Genomic DNA, 14,428 nt, shown 5'->3' with positions numbered 1-14,428 from the left:
GGGGGGCGGAGCGGGCGGGAGCCGAGGCTTGCAGCGGGCCTCGGGGCTGAGAGCGCGACGCGGCCTAGAGCGGCAGACGGCGCGGTGGGCCGAGGAGGAGGCAGCAACCGCCCTGGCCCGTCATGGAGATGGAAAAGGAGTTCGAGCAGATCGACAAGGCCGGGAGCTGGGCGGCCATATACCAGGTGCGGGAGCGCCCCGGAGCGCCGCAGGCCCTTCGCTTAGGCCGCGTGAACCTTCGCCTCAGACCCCTGGGCCCCGTTCTCCCGCCGAGTCTCGCCCTCCGCTTCGGCCCTGCTGCTTGGGGACTCGATCCGACACAGCGGCTCAGGCCGCCCCCCCCCTCTCTTTGTCCCCCGGGTGGAGCCTCGCAGCCCCTTTCGATCCCCCACGCAGCTCACATCCTCTTGCCCGGGTGACCTCTCCAGCCCGGAGGCCGCGGGTCTGTGCTCAGCGCGAGTCCCTCGCGCCCCCGACCCCGCCCCTTCCTATCACTCTTTGTCCCCTGGGGTTGATGGAGCACCCCCACTACTTCCTTTTCTGGACTGGACCACCTCTCACTCGCTCCCTTTGTCTCCTCTGGGGAGGGGGTGATTGCTCCCCATTCCCTCCTCACATTCGCACGTTGCCTTTTCCCTAGTCCCAAAGCGCGTAGAGCCCCAACGATGACAGTGCCCTCCCCCGTTCCTGTTCATTCATTTATTGGGTCTGAATTGGCGTGCCTGCTGCGAGCGAGCCACTGCTTAGGCTCTGCAGGTAATGATTGCCGAACCGGAGCGGCGGGAGCCTATCCCTGCTGGAGCGGAGGCTCCCTGGGCGGTCATGCACAGCAGCAAGCGATTCCCGAGAGTGGCAAGTGTCGTGAGGGAACGGCATCCACACATGCTAGCGGGTGACAGTCGCACGGAGGGCCGGCGAGGAAGGGACCCGGGGTGGAAGGTCTGTTAGAGGAGAGGACATTTGGTCTGCGAGCTGAAGGAGGAGGCGCAGCGGGCCCTGAGAACATCGGGCTAGAAAGCCTGCAGTCCCCACTCCACCAGGCCTAATTACCCTTCCAGGCAGGGACTGGGGAAGGTTAACGTTTTAATCCTCTCTGAAACAGCATCTTTCCTCAGGGAGCATCTTATCTTTCTGGTCCGGCAGAGACGATCTTGTCTTCCAAGTCCTCATCTGTTTGTGGGTTATGGTGGCTCATAAATAAGAGGTTAGAAAGGTAGGGTTTCTTATATCTGTGAAACATCAACTTAAAAACACGAAGAGGTCTTCTTGGACTAGCAGCTCAATTCTCTAACGAAAATACATACCCCGATTAAATGTCATTGTGGGGGCTGTGAGGATTAACCAAAACCACACCGGCTCCAGGATCTTAAATAGGCCACGTACAGAATAGAAAGATTTCTTTGCTGGTGTAAAGGGAGAAGGCGGTTTCTGTTGTGCACTTTATAGGCTCAAAAGGCAAATTGTGAGATCCATCAGCTGTAGTATTAAAATCTATTTTGAGCTCTGCTTAAAAAGGAAAAAGGCTTTAAGCGGTTCTCTGGTATGCTTGGCCAACAAAAGCCTTTCTGGCAGCCTTCATTTCATGAGGATTTGCATCAAGGTTATTTGACAGGATTCTTTCTACTTGGACTGCAATGTGTGTCAGCTTTTGACAGACTAATGTTTATAACCACTGTAATCTGTATAAGTATGATCGATCAATGTATAAAATTTGTATTCCATGTCTTGTCTCTGAATTAATTGAATGAATTCTGCCAGTGACTTTGAGAGTGTGTGGATAGATTCTTCTGCAGCAGATTTAATGCAGTGGAGTCTGAAGTGGCTTTAAATGAAAACTGTTGGGTCTGAAGTGTTAGCGTTGATGATGGTAATACCCTATCACAAATGGAGGCATGGGGGAACTCTTTTAAACTGAAACTGAGTTGGTACCAACAGACTTATATTTTAGGTTAAGTTCTTGGTTGAACATGATTTCTTTCTGTTTTAGGCCTACAGAGTAGCCTGACCTGTCCCCATTGTTAAAACAGTGTTAAGCATGTTTCTTGCTTGGGGTGGGGGTGGTCTTCCAGTAATTTTCCTCACTGTTGTTCAGTTTTTGTTCCACACTTAAACCCTATAAGTTACTTAAGATGAGATTTCCCCAGCTGCTCAGTGGATTGCCACGTTCCTGGAGGTGGTTTCTTTTGATCTTAGAGAATTGTCACTGTGGGCTTTTTTCATCTCTACCATGCAGATGTTTTTCTTTTCTAAAATCGAAGTCAGAAGTGCTTCTCCTTTTTAAGTTTAAAAGTGGCTCTTTATCGTACAACTGTGCCATTTTAAAAAAACTGTAGTGTTCAAATGACCTTGAGTGAGTCTAAAGTGGCTACTTTGCCAAGGTGTGTGCCAGTTTGTCCAAACCATTATTTTTCCAGAATTCAAAGAAGTGTGTCTATGATTGGTAGAAAATGGAAATTAAGAAAATGTACTATTTTGTAGCATGTCAAGATAGGAGAGCAGCCTTATACCACCAAGTCATGTTTTGAGCTTGCCTAGTCTTTCCTGATTAAGAAAATAATATGTAATGTTTGCTTAAAACTTGGTAAACAAGCAAGGGTAGTTGTTTCTCATTTTTTGTACCTTCTTATCTAGTTAGAACAAAAAGATACAAACCTTGGAAACATTTGGGAAAAGAGCAAAAAGTAAAGTGGACCTTTGAGTGCGAGGAATGTTGCTAGCTTAGAAAACAAGCTTCAGGCTAAGATTCTGTGCTACCTCAGTTTGATAAAATGAACACATACAACCCCTTCAATCCTACTAAATATTAGCACAGATACTAAGAAACATTTAAATCTCTAAAAAGTCAGCTTTAATAGCGTATAAAGATGGCTTTAAAAATTGCTTTCTAGCATGTAGATGATTTTAAATCATTTGAAAAGTGGAATACCAGGAGAGCCTCTTGTTTGGTTGCTCTGGCTGTCCACAAGACGAGAATGGCACAGCATACGGGAAAGGGATTGGTTTCCTTGAGCTAGAATGAGAGAACGTCTGAATGAATGTAAAGCATAGCTGACCCGCTGCCCTCCCTCTGTAGTTCAAGAGGGTCTAGGTCTGGTGGTGTGCAATTTTTCTCATCTCTATATTTTTCGATTTTCCAGCACTATTCACTACTTTTTAGTGTGAATAAGTGATTTGATTGTTTCAGATAAAGGAGATTGCAACAGTAGCTTGTGACTTGAAAGCAAGATTTATTACATGTTAGAGGCAGGCTTTGTAAAATGGGCTATTCTTCCGATCGACATTTGTTTTTATTGCTGCTTTCATTATGAAATACAGTCTAATGCCTGGCTAGGTTAAAATCGTGTTAGAACAATAGTTCACTAAAATCCTTACTGGTATATACATCTTACGCTGTTACAGTCAAGGGGATGAATATTAAAACTTCCTAATAATGTTTGTTTAAATACCATTCTCGTCAGAGAGGGGGAATAAAAACTATTTTGTACAGAGGAGAAATATCTATACACTATGACTCACTTCACTTAAAAAAAAAAAAAAAGACAAACGGAAATGACACGGAGAGATTGGGAAGTTCTAGTCATCTTGAGTGACCCGTTAGATCTAAATGTTCTTGTTTAGCCCTGGTTTGCGTGAACTAAATTTAAGTGTCTGATCAGCTCTTTAGAGATGGTGTAGAGACCTTTGTAATTGTGTAGACCGGTGCTAAATTAACTGAGCATACAAGGAGAAATAGTGGAAGGAACAGCTTTTTGCTACCATTATTTGACATTACTGGCATGTTTACTTTTTCTTTGATACTTCTGGAAGTAAATAAATCATCAGATATTCTGAAAAGTCAGCTGAAGAGCAATGGTCATGCAAATATTTTTTTCTGGCCAGTTATCAACCCTGCATTATGCATTTTATTATGAATAGCCCCTCAAAACCTATTTTTAAAAACCCTAGTTGGTACCAGCAGTTGGTGTAATGGCTATGTCGCTGAACTCCCATGTAGTTGACTGCGGTTTGAGTCACAGACCTGGTGGCTTAAACTCACACTGGGCGCAGGTGCGTGTGTGCCCAAGATCCCGAGAGGAGAATGGAAGAGAAGGGATTGTGGTGTGGCCATCCCCCCCTTGGGAGGCAATTTCTCACTTTCTGTCTTTCTGGTGAGTGCACACGCGCTATAGCAAAAACCTCACCCCCAAACAAACAAACAAACCCTAGTGAAAAATGTAATTGAATATATACTGCATTTCATGATAGAAATGAATAATTTTTCTGTGGAGATTTTTCAGGCCATAAACTGTCAAAATAATTGCCTTTTTTTTGGTCTTTCTTTTTCTTTTTTAATATGTTCTGTTTTCTGACCTTTTGGATTGCAGCATCCTTTTGGCATTTTTTGTTTCATGCTTTTAATTGTGGGTACTTTTTCTGACGCCTACCTGAGCCCCAGTAGATTCTATACGATTTGGCATTCCTCCCTGTAGTGTAATGCATTAGTGGTAGCAACTAATCCTGCTGAGTAGGCTGGTTATGTTCCTTTAGGACAATAGTGAGGACCACTGGCATTCTAGCTGGGTCACTCTTCCCCAGACTATCGCAGTTTGGCACCTGCTGATTCAGTGGTTTGAGTATCTAGGAGTACCGTGGACTTTGGGGTCCACTTTGTGATTCCATCTACCACATTGCATTGCTTGGTCACCATGGCATCCTTCCTGTTGCTCCAGTGGTCTAGGTTCTGTAATTTGGCTGTAAGACTGCAGTCTTTTCTGGTTTCTCACTGTAGAAGTAGAAGAAACTGGTTACCTGTTAATTTGGTCCGTCAGCATTTTCTCACCTTTCCCCTACTCCGTGAGCCTGCCGCTCTTCTGGATAAGTACTTTGATGCCTTCATAATACCCAAAAGGCCCAGCTCCAGAGCGTGGCAGCCAGGGCCCAGGCCTCCCTCCCATGTAGTGCCATTCCTGCCCAGTAGAACGTGCAGTGTTCTCCAGACCTCCTTACCTTTCCTTCCTCTGTACTGTCGCTCAGCTTGTCTGGGATGCCTGTCACTTCATCCAGCTGGCACCCTCCAGCTCAGATGCTGTCATCTGCGTGTCTTTGTGCCTCCTGATACACAGCTCCTCTAACACCTGCTCACTGCTACGAGACAGACGCAGTCTGTCTGCTCGAGAGCCCGAGCTTCCTGAGGTCACCCATTCCATCTTTCGCAGTCACCTTGGAGTCCACTGCAACTTGCACAAACGAAGTGCCTAAGGAATGTTGGGATCGAATTGGTTGTCGGCACTTGGGTAGCCTGACAGTATAAAAATGTGCAAGACGCGGTTCCAGATGGCGAATTAGAGAAACACGGAGAAGAACTCTCGTTAGTACCAGAGAGAGCACTCTGAGCGAGAACTGCCACGTGTGGAGTCATGGCCTGTCTAGGTCCTTTGGTATTGCCTACCAGAGTGGCTCTGCAAGAAAGGCTTGAATTCTTCAGAAACTTTAACAGCAAATTTGTACATGGCTGAACTTAACAGGCACCTGGGTGGTGAGCTGTGTGTCTAAGAATTGTTAGATTACCCTGTCTTCCTCACTCGTCACTTGTTTGCACAGATCTTCCAGAGGGGCTTTGCATGTATTGGGTTATTGGAAAAGTCGTGACATATTTTTTGTTTCTAAGCGAAATGCGTCATGACTTTTCTGACAACCCAGTAGTTGGTTCATAAAATATGTTTTGATTATAGGCTGATTATAAAATATGTTTCTTCATAAGGGCTGTGATATTTTTTCAAACTGTAAATGTTAGGCAAACATTTTTGGCCTTTGATCAGCCCACTCTTAGGGCCAACTGAGTAGTTTGATCTTTCGTTTTTTCCGTGTCCCAAGTGTGTGAGTATGAGGCGCAGTCACAGCTCTAACACTAACAGTGAAGTCATGGGTCCTTTACTTTCTCTGGGCCTCGGTCTCTTCCTTTGTGAAAATTATCCTGGACTGACTGGTCATTAAGTTCATGTCAGGTAATAAAAGTTCTTAACACAGTTACAAAGAGAATTTAATGTGTCTGAAGTAATCCTTATAAAAGCTGCAGTGATTATTCAATTTTGTAAGATGTTAAGTGGGTACAGTTTGGTGCAAAAATTTATAGGAGGTTTGTGAGTCTAGTTAACAATGCAAGATAATTCAGTATTTTTCCCCGAGAGGTGTTAACTGTTTTTAATAAATAGGGTTCATTTGATTTAGTAATGTGAGAAAATGAGTGGCCCTGACACACAGTTATGCTTGCAGTTTTTCTCAACGTAGCAATTGGGTGGTTTTTCCTGTAAAAGATAGAGGAACTGATTCTTGAGAATTTACGAAAGATTTAACCCCAGCTAGGCACATGGAGAGTAGCTGCCCTTTAGGTTGTAATTTTAGAAAGAAACCTATATCTGGGCTAAGTTTCGTTTGAATAATTTGGTAGTTTACACTTCCATGTTTGAGAAGAAAGTACCTAAGTCTCCGGCAGGCTAGAAGTCATGCTTTGACTTTGTGTAGAAACGGTCCGCGGGGTCTGCCCTCCTTTCCCAGGGCAGTTGGGCACGGTCAGGAGTGGATCTCTGACGGCTTGTAAATTCTAAATGTCTGAAACTGGAGACCAGACCATTTCACACAGATCACACCCCTTCCCCCTTCTCGGCCCCAAAACAGCCAGAGAAAAGCCTACTCTTGACAGCGTTTGATCTTCCGCTTTTGGTACAAGTCACAGTGCAGACAAAATAATGCTAACAAGAAATGATTTGCAGGCCTTTTTTTGAAGTTTTTATTTTTTTCGAATCTGTGACATGGTTTATTTCAATTCTGAGTGGTTAATGATTCTACCAAGGTGATAATGACAGACATCCCAGTTAGAATGAGTGCTTCAGGAAGCCAGCTCTGTAATATGGACTCCGTAAATGTGGCTTATTAGCAACATTAACACGTAAGTTCTGCATTCTCTCTGGGAATATGCATATTCTCTCCTCCCCTTAGTCTAGTGCTGTGCCAGGAAACTAACGCCCATTGAGGGCCAACCCCTTGTGGCGGTAGACTTTGGATCCAAGTGGTTTCAAGTCCCTGGCTCCTTCACTTTTACTTGAGAGGTTTCTCCCTAGAGACTGAGACATGTTTTCTTGTACAGATGAAGAAGGAAAAGCCTGGGCTGTGTCTGTGGCTTTTGTGGGTGAGCAACACTCCTTACAAAGATAAGATGAGCATAGCAAAACTAGGTTTCCAGAATTATATTTTAGAAATGTATTAGTGATTGGAGAAGGAAAGCTTTTTTCTTGTCTTTGTTATAAAACCTTTTCCCCCTGACCGTCTGTCTGTCTGTCTTTCTTAATGGATCTCTTACTGGCATATCTCTTCCTTTTGAAGCATCTTATTTAAAAATTGCCACACTAACTTCCCACAAGCAGCTGAGCTAATTTTCGTCCTGCCGAGTACTGGTTACTCAGAGGATTATATGCTATTGCAAATTGGTTACAGGAAAGTGAACATCAAGTGATTTCTCCAAATAGTTGGAGTTCTCTTAAGAACATGGGTTACTTAAAAATGTCAAAGGATGAAATCACTTCTGAATATAACTTCACTCAAGAGAACAAATAAGCAAACTGTGTTAGCATAATGTGGTAAATGCGCTTGAAACTCCCCTGATGGTTGAACATTTGTCGCTGCTATATTTATCCCTTTTAGATTTTGCACTGCTTCGCTATTCAAGTAGTCAGAGCTTAGTTTGCTTCTGTAACGAAAAAGGCGTACTGCACCTTCACCGAGTCATAGGTATGCTTGTAGCTGGCTTTTGCACAGAGAAGAGGCCTCCAAAAAGGTTTCCCATAGTCTTTTGGGGGAAGAGGACATTTTGCGTGTTTTGTTGTTATTGACATTATTTTGCTTTTTCTTTTTAAGTTCTGATTTGAACAATATTTTAGCAGCACCTTTGCATTAAGAGCATCATCATTATCTTTCTTCACTACCTGGGTACCTCTTCCTTGTTACCAGGGTATTCAAGATCATCTTCGAAGGGAAGGTAAGGCAGATCAGGAAGTTGCATTGAGGCACAGCTGGCTTACAGGCACAATACCAGATTTCCGGAACAGTCCCAGCACACTGGCTGGTTTAGCCACACCTGAAGAGTAGCCAGTCCGCATCTTTTTCGAATATTGCTTGAGCATCTTCATTTCCATGATGGTGGACTTTGTTTTCTTTTGAAAAATTTGTTAGAGGGTGCATGTACTCACTGGAGAGTGACAGAGAGAAGGAGATGGGATAAGAAAGCACTCTCCAGGGGCGATGGTCATGCTGCGAACCCTCTTCCTCTGGGGGTTTTGAGTATGTGTGTACACTTGTCCAGTGTGTTTTTTCAAGCTGCCAGTTCCAGGACTTGAACCTCGCAGTTGCTGTGTGAAATCCAGCTGCCTTGACTACCATGCCATCAGCTGGCCCAGTCCTAGGCTTTAATGAGCTGTTTATATACCTATCATGTTACCATTTCCAAGCATTTCTAAATATTCCTTCATGTGTTACTGACAGTTTTTCTCGAATAAATCCTAGGAATGTTAGTGCCCTCAGGAGTGTTTTTTCAGTCTGTTCACATCACAAATCACTGCCCAGGTCTGCCACTGTCTTGTATTTTACCCGCTAATGAGAGTGCTGATGACAGTTGGGTTCTACACTCATCCTTTACTGCTTGTTTTCATCCTCTGTGAGCTTGAATCTTTCTCAGAAGACTTACCAGCAGACTTACCAAAACACAGGTACTATGCAGGCAGACTCACTGTGAAAGGAGCTCAAATTTAATAAGCCTAGTACATCCTTTTTTCATGAATGCCTGTTGGTCAGCCGAGTCTCCTTTTGCAACTTGTTCCACCACTCGATGACAAACTTTTGTGTTTCCCAACAGACTTTGGGAAGATGTTGCTTTGGAAAGTAGGAAATAAATGGCATTCAAAGATGGAGGCCTCCTCTGGTTTGCAGGAGGAGTTTGGTATGTCCTTAGCAGTCCATGTGAGACGCAGCTGGAGCTGGGTGTGGCCATCATCTAAAATTTCCCATCTTCAGTTTGAGGAGGTGGTTACCCATCTAACCACTTAACAACTGCACAGTACATGTTCATTTATTTACAGGCCAAAACTGAGCTCTGATGGTTTCCTTCGTACTTGCGCTCAAGTGAATAAAATGCTGTCTTCTACTAATGTTCACCTGCTGGGGCCATTTGGGAAGGAAGAACGCCTACAGCTGGAGTTAAAGGATTCAACTGGCATCACACCTTTAGTTTTGTAAATGCTTTTAATATTTGATTTTTTGTAGGTTGATCATAAGGAAGTGATAAGTGTGTTAGGTTATTTGTGGTTTGAGCTAATTTTAGTCTCTGTTCACAAGCTTGTTTTGTATCCTTTGCCATTAAAACATGCTTTCTAGAAAGAGAAATTTTGAATGTAGGACAGTTTATCTTGTACACTTGGCTGTATTCCAAAAAATATGTTCTTAGCACGTGGAAATTGGGCAGTTTGAAGCTCGTAACACTGTTTTCAATCTTTGATTCCTTTGCCTAGTGACACCTCTGCTTTTCCAGCAAGTCAGTTCAATTCTTTCGTAGAGGTTTGGCATTCTTGCTTCAGGCTGGTGGTGTAAATGGCATAGTTGGTATTAGGGGATTTTAGGATCCTGCAACATATTGAAGCAAAGCTATGTTGGGCCTTGTATAGGAAGCCTTCCCCAGCCTTCCCCATAGTTGAGGGACCATTTTGCTTTGACTGTCTCCTGTACTGGTTACTTCCATACACAGCAGTTGTGCTTCAGAACATTAGTTTCAAGCTGCTCTGCTGCCCTCAACTGAATGCTCATACCCCAGGGACATGTGCAGTAATGGGAAATGAGGGCTCAGGAAACCTGGGTTCGAGTTTTGAGTCTGCCTTTGACTGTCATGGGACCTTGAGAAGTTACATACAGAATCTGTAGAATCTAGTGATCAGACCAGACAGTTTTAGAGCAAGGCCCAGCTTCCATTTTCTACAATTACATGGTCATGGGAGGAGCCAGAGGATGAGGCATCCTTTGGACAAATTGGGGCTTCATGTCCTACTTATGCTGGATTCAGAAGCATTATATGGCTGTTCCATGATCCCTCTTTTGTAAAAGTGGGTCAGAACTTTCATTTTCCTGTTAACTCAAATGAAAACTTTAAAAACTCATTATTATGGGGGCTGGCAGGTGGCATGGTGGTTAGGGGTGCTGGACTCTCACATGGCCAACTGTGGTTCAAATCCTGGACCTTGTGGCTTGTTTTCTCACTTTCCTTCTCTTTCTATTTCTGTCTCTTTCTGATCAAACTGGAAAGTAATAATAATAAAGTTAAATAAAATAATTCTTTTTTTTTTGAGAGGTTTTTGCTATAGGGCACGTGCGCTCGTCAGAAAGACAGAGAGACAGAGAGACAGAAAGCGAGAAATCACCCCCCCGGGGGATGGCCATGCCACAATCCTTTCTCCTCCATTCTCCTCTTGGGATCTTGGGCACGCACGCCCATGTGTCAGGTGTGAGTTTAAGCCACCGGGTCTGGGACTCGAACTGCGGTCGACTACATGGGAGTTCAGCGACATAGCCATTACATTAACTGCTGGTCCCAATAAAATAATTCTTAAAAAAACTCATTATTATGTTCTTAAAAATAGCAAAATGCTCTGTGGAGGCATAAAACAATTTATATTAATGTATACAATTACCGAGTACCATGCGGGAGGAAGGTGGTTCCCTTTGAGATTCTTATGTCTAAAGAGGCTCATTGAGTTTGGGCTTTGTAATTGGACCCAAATGTCCCATTGAAGGGAGAAACTCCGTCTGCCCTGCCTTTTCCCCCTGTTCAGGATAAACCCCACTGATAGCAGATATTTATTTATTGGATTCCATTTTGTGCCCCAGACACTATGTGAAGTGCTTTCCATGGGCATTGTTTATTGCACACCTTCAGTGGTCTATAATGGCAGGACATGTCGTCAGAGGCCACTTAGATCTCAGCAGGGCTCCTGTGTCCTGAGCCAGCTGTACAGTAGCACTGTGCAGTGTGGTTGTGGCTTCAGCTCCGAATATGTGACTTTGATGAAAGACAAGGGGTTGGACTAAGCCTCCCCATTTTGGTAGAGCAATGACAACATAGTTGTACCTTTGACCTTTGCCCAGTTTTCTGACCTCTTACCTAGATGTCACAAACTGGCCACCCACAATTATATTTAGTTTGCTTCACACGGTGTTTTAAAAAGAGAGAAGAGTTTAATTTTTTTTTTGCCATTGTTTATAAATCAAGGGTAATGACATACAGATTGGTATTTCTAGCCTCTCTCGGAAAATCCGAAAATCCCCCTCTCTGAGCTCATGTTGACATTGTTCTATGGAGCCCAGGGCACAGCTCCTTATAGCGGAACCCATGCATGATCTTGAGTACCTCATCCCCCACGGTGGGTCACACTGACCTTGTATATGTGCATCCCTGGCTCTTGGAGGCATGGAGTTTACAACCCCCATTCCAAGCTGGGTCATCTCTTGAAGTTTCATAGTTATTCTAGAACTGGCAGGATGTTTCACCTCGTGCCTAGTCACTGTATGGTCATCAGATATAGTCAAAGCAAAGGGGAGAACTTTGGTGGCCTGAACCAGTGCCCTGGGCCCTAACCTCCGAGATCAAGTCATGAGCTGGCTGCCCTTCCCGCTTTCCTCCCCTCCCTTAGCCCCCTTCTGCTATTTTGAGGAAGTTAGAAGCCACCTCGGGCAACTGAGTGTGACTGTATTTTTGTCTTGTGTTCAGTTATTTCCACGAACTATTTTTGATGACCAACTTAGAAGTTTTGAGTGAGCCCTTTGGGAACTGATAAAAAGAATGACCTGCCTAAGTGTGCTTGCACTGAGAAATCTAAGTAGTAATGTTTTTAATGACTGGCTTTTGGCTTTAATTAGGAATGATTCCTTTTGTCGTGTGTCTAAGCTCATGATTAGGTCATTTCTCTACCTTATCCTCTGTGAAGGGATGAAATAAATCATAGCTATGATAGTAAGGACCAGCAGGTGATGTAGTGGTTAAAGCTCTGTACTCCCCCTCCTATGTAGCTGACTGTGGTTCGAGTCCCAGACTTGGCAGCTTGAAAATCACGCTGGATGTGTGTGCATGTGTGCCCACAGTCATGAGGGGAGATTGGAGGAGAAGAGATTATGTTGTGCTTCCCCCCCCAGGTGATTTCTCACTTTCCCTCTCTCTGTCCCTTTCCTGCAAAAGCACATGTCCTATGGCCAAAAAAAAAAAAAAAAAAGACAATTATGTAGATTGTAAGGAATATTGATCTTTGTCCTTAGGAGAGTGCATCTCATGTTGTAGGGCCTGCTTTTCTTTGATCCTTCACAAACATTTATTACTCTGTTGAGGTGTATTGAATATGGCAAATTAGGAAAAGATATAGGTAAAGAAGATTCTTTTTTTTTTTTTTTTTTTTAAGAAGATTCTTGACCATTATTAAACAGTCCAGGATTTTGTCCTTAGTTTTGTACCTTCTTCCTCCAAAGCTGAATCTCAAGACAAACACCAGCTCAGTGTTTTAGCACTCCTAGATCATGTGACGTGATGGTATCACTTGGTACTTTTTCATGTATATGAAATTAAAATCAACAGCTGAAGACTGGTTTCTCCATGAAGCGTTCCATTCAGCTTTCCTTTGCTCTTCTTGCATTCTAAATTGTAAACTCATTCATTGGTTCAGTCATTCAGCAAGTGCGTGAGTGGCTGCCAGGTACCAGGCTCTGCTAGGCCGGGAGGGTAAGTGGGGAGCAAGACAGATTTTGTCCCTGTCCTTAGGAGCATAATAGTCCAGTGGACAAGGTGACCGAGTGGTTCAGAGCAGGAAGAGCTCTCCGACCTAGCAGGTCCTGTGGGCATTCGTGGGAGAGGTGTGTGTTGATGGGGATTGGGAGCTGCTGAAACTGATGGAGGATAGGATGGATGTGTGTACAACATTGTCTGCATATCCGGAGAGCAAGGAGTGAGCCCGCATGTCCTCTGGACTCCTCATCTAGGACTGCTCCTTTTCCTTCTCTGTTCATATTAACTGTCACATGACCTCAGTGCCAAAGCGTGGTATTGCATTCACTTTCTTCTTCTCTGGCCCTAACCCTTCCCTCGCACCCCTCACACAATTCGTATGTATTCCCCCTCTCTCAATATGTATACATATTTTTTTCTCTCTTCCTTTTTATCTGTTCCTCTGCCATTACTTCTCACCTTGACTGCCATAATGGCCTCTGAACCCCCCTGGCAGTATGGCATAGTAGAAGTTCTGTCACGGCATTGACCTCAGGCCACCGTGTCGTGGTGTGGGTGTCTTCTCCAGGAGGATGGTGTGTTTCATCATCAGTTGCATGGCTCTAGAGCACTGACCGCAGCACATGGTACTTGATAGGCAGCCGTGATGGTATTTATTGGAATGAAGTGATAACTCCTTTTTTAACTTTTTTTTTTAAGAATTATTTATTCAGTTTTATTATTATTTTTAATTTGCTATAGGGCATGTACACGAAAGAGAGAAAGGAGAGAAAGTGAGAGATCAAGGTGCCAGGTCCAGGACTCGAACCATGGTCAGCAATGTGAGAGTCCAGCACTTTAACCACCATGCCACCTGCTGACCTCAGTTATTTTTTTAAATTCATGGTAGAGAATGTGTATACATGTGAGAATGAGTGAGAGAGAGAGAGAGAGGGAGGGACCTTACACAGAGTCTGGCCACAGTGTGATCCCTTTCCTTTGGTCCTCCAGCTCATTGATTTTGGGCACTCACACACACACCTGGTGTGTTTCAGGCTGACCAGGCTGGGGATTCAAACCGAGGTCACTATGGGGGATCCAGCTGCACTTGAGCAGGGCATTACCGCTGTGCCAAGGAGCCAACTTTTGTGATAACTTTTATCCAAGTATGTCTGCAGATAATCTGTAGTCTTCAGTACAGAAAGCAGATATTTTAATGTGTAAAATAAAGATTTTTAAAGAGAATCTTTAGATGTTAGCCCGCCTCACTAAGAATAAATTGGCTAGCCCCCTGATCTGCAGCTGACATTATGAGAATAAAGGTTGCAGTTATTCGTTGTGAATTTTAAGGGATATTTTTAATGATGTTGGCTGGCTTATCCCATTATGTGGTTGGTTTATTAGCCATTCTCAGTACACAGATGCCTTTGTTTGAGTGGTTCTTTCAAGTCAAGTACCTTGTAAAATAAGTTATTGATAATTATCCAACTTTTAAAAGGCAAAGTGATGGCATTTTAATACTTTGGATATGATTACAGATTCTGAGACTTATGGTCACTTACATTTAAACACAAAAATTATCACCTTGAGTAAATCTGAGTGATTTACGATTGCTGCCTGTTTTCCATTCGTGTATGTATTAAACTGTCCTAAACTCTGTTCTTT

At 43.7% G+C, this 14,428-nt stretch overlaps 1 protein-coding gene across 3 annotated transcripts in view; it reads left to right on the top strand.

Moving 5' to 3' along the window:
* Positions 1-6: 6 nt before the first annotated feature.
* The window catches only part of PTPN1 (protein tyrosine phosphatase non-receptor type 1), a 74,789-nt gene continuing 60,367 nt past the window's right edge, over positions 7-14,428 (top strand). For 2 of the 3 annotated variants that reach the window (XM_027775093.1, XM_006141273.3), the window contains exon 1: positions 7-185. In XM_027775093.1, the coding sequence (XP_027630894.1) occupies positions 123-185 (63 nt within the window). In that variant the 5' untranslated portion in view covers positions 7-122. The remainder of the gene's footprint in view (positions 186-14,428) is intronic. The other variant, XM_027775094.1, reaches the window with a different exon arrangement.

This window comes from Tupaia chinensis, unplaced genomic scaffold (assembly GCF_000334495.1).
Source record: "Tupaia chinensis unplaced genomic scaffold, TupChi_1.0 Scaffold000049_1, whole genome shotgun sequence".
NCBI classification, from domain to species: Eukaryota; Metazoa; Chordata; class Mammalia; order Scandentia; family Tupaiidae; genus Tupaia; species Tupaia belangeri.
This window is presented reverse-complemented; position numbering and strand designations above follow the sequence as displayed.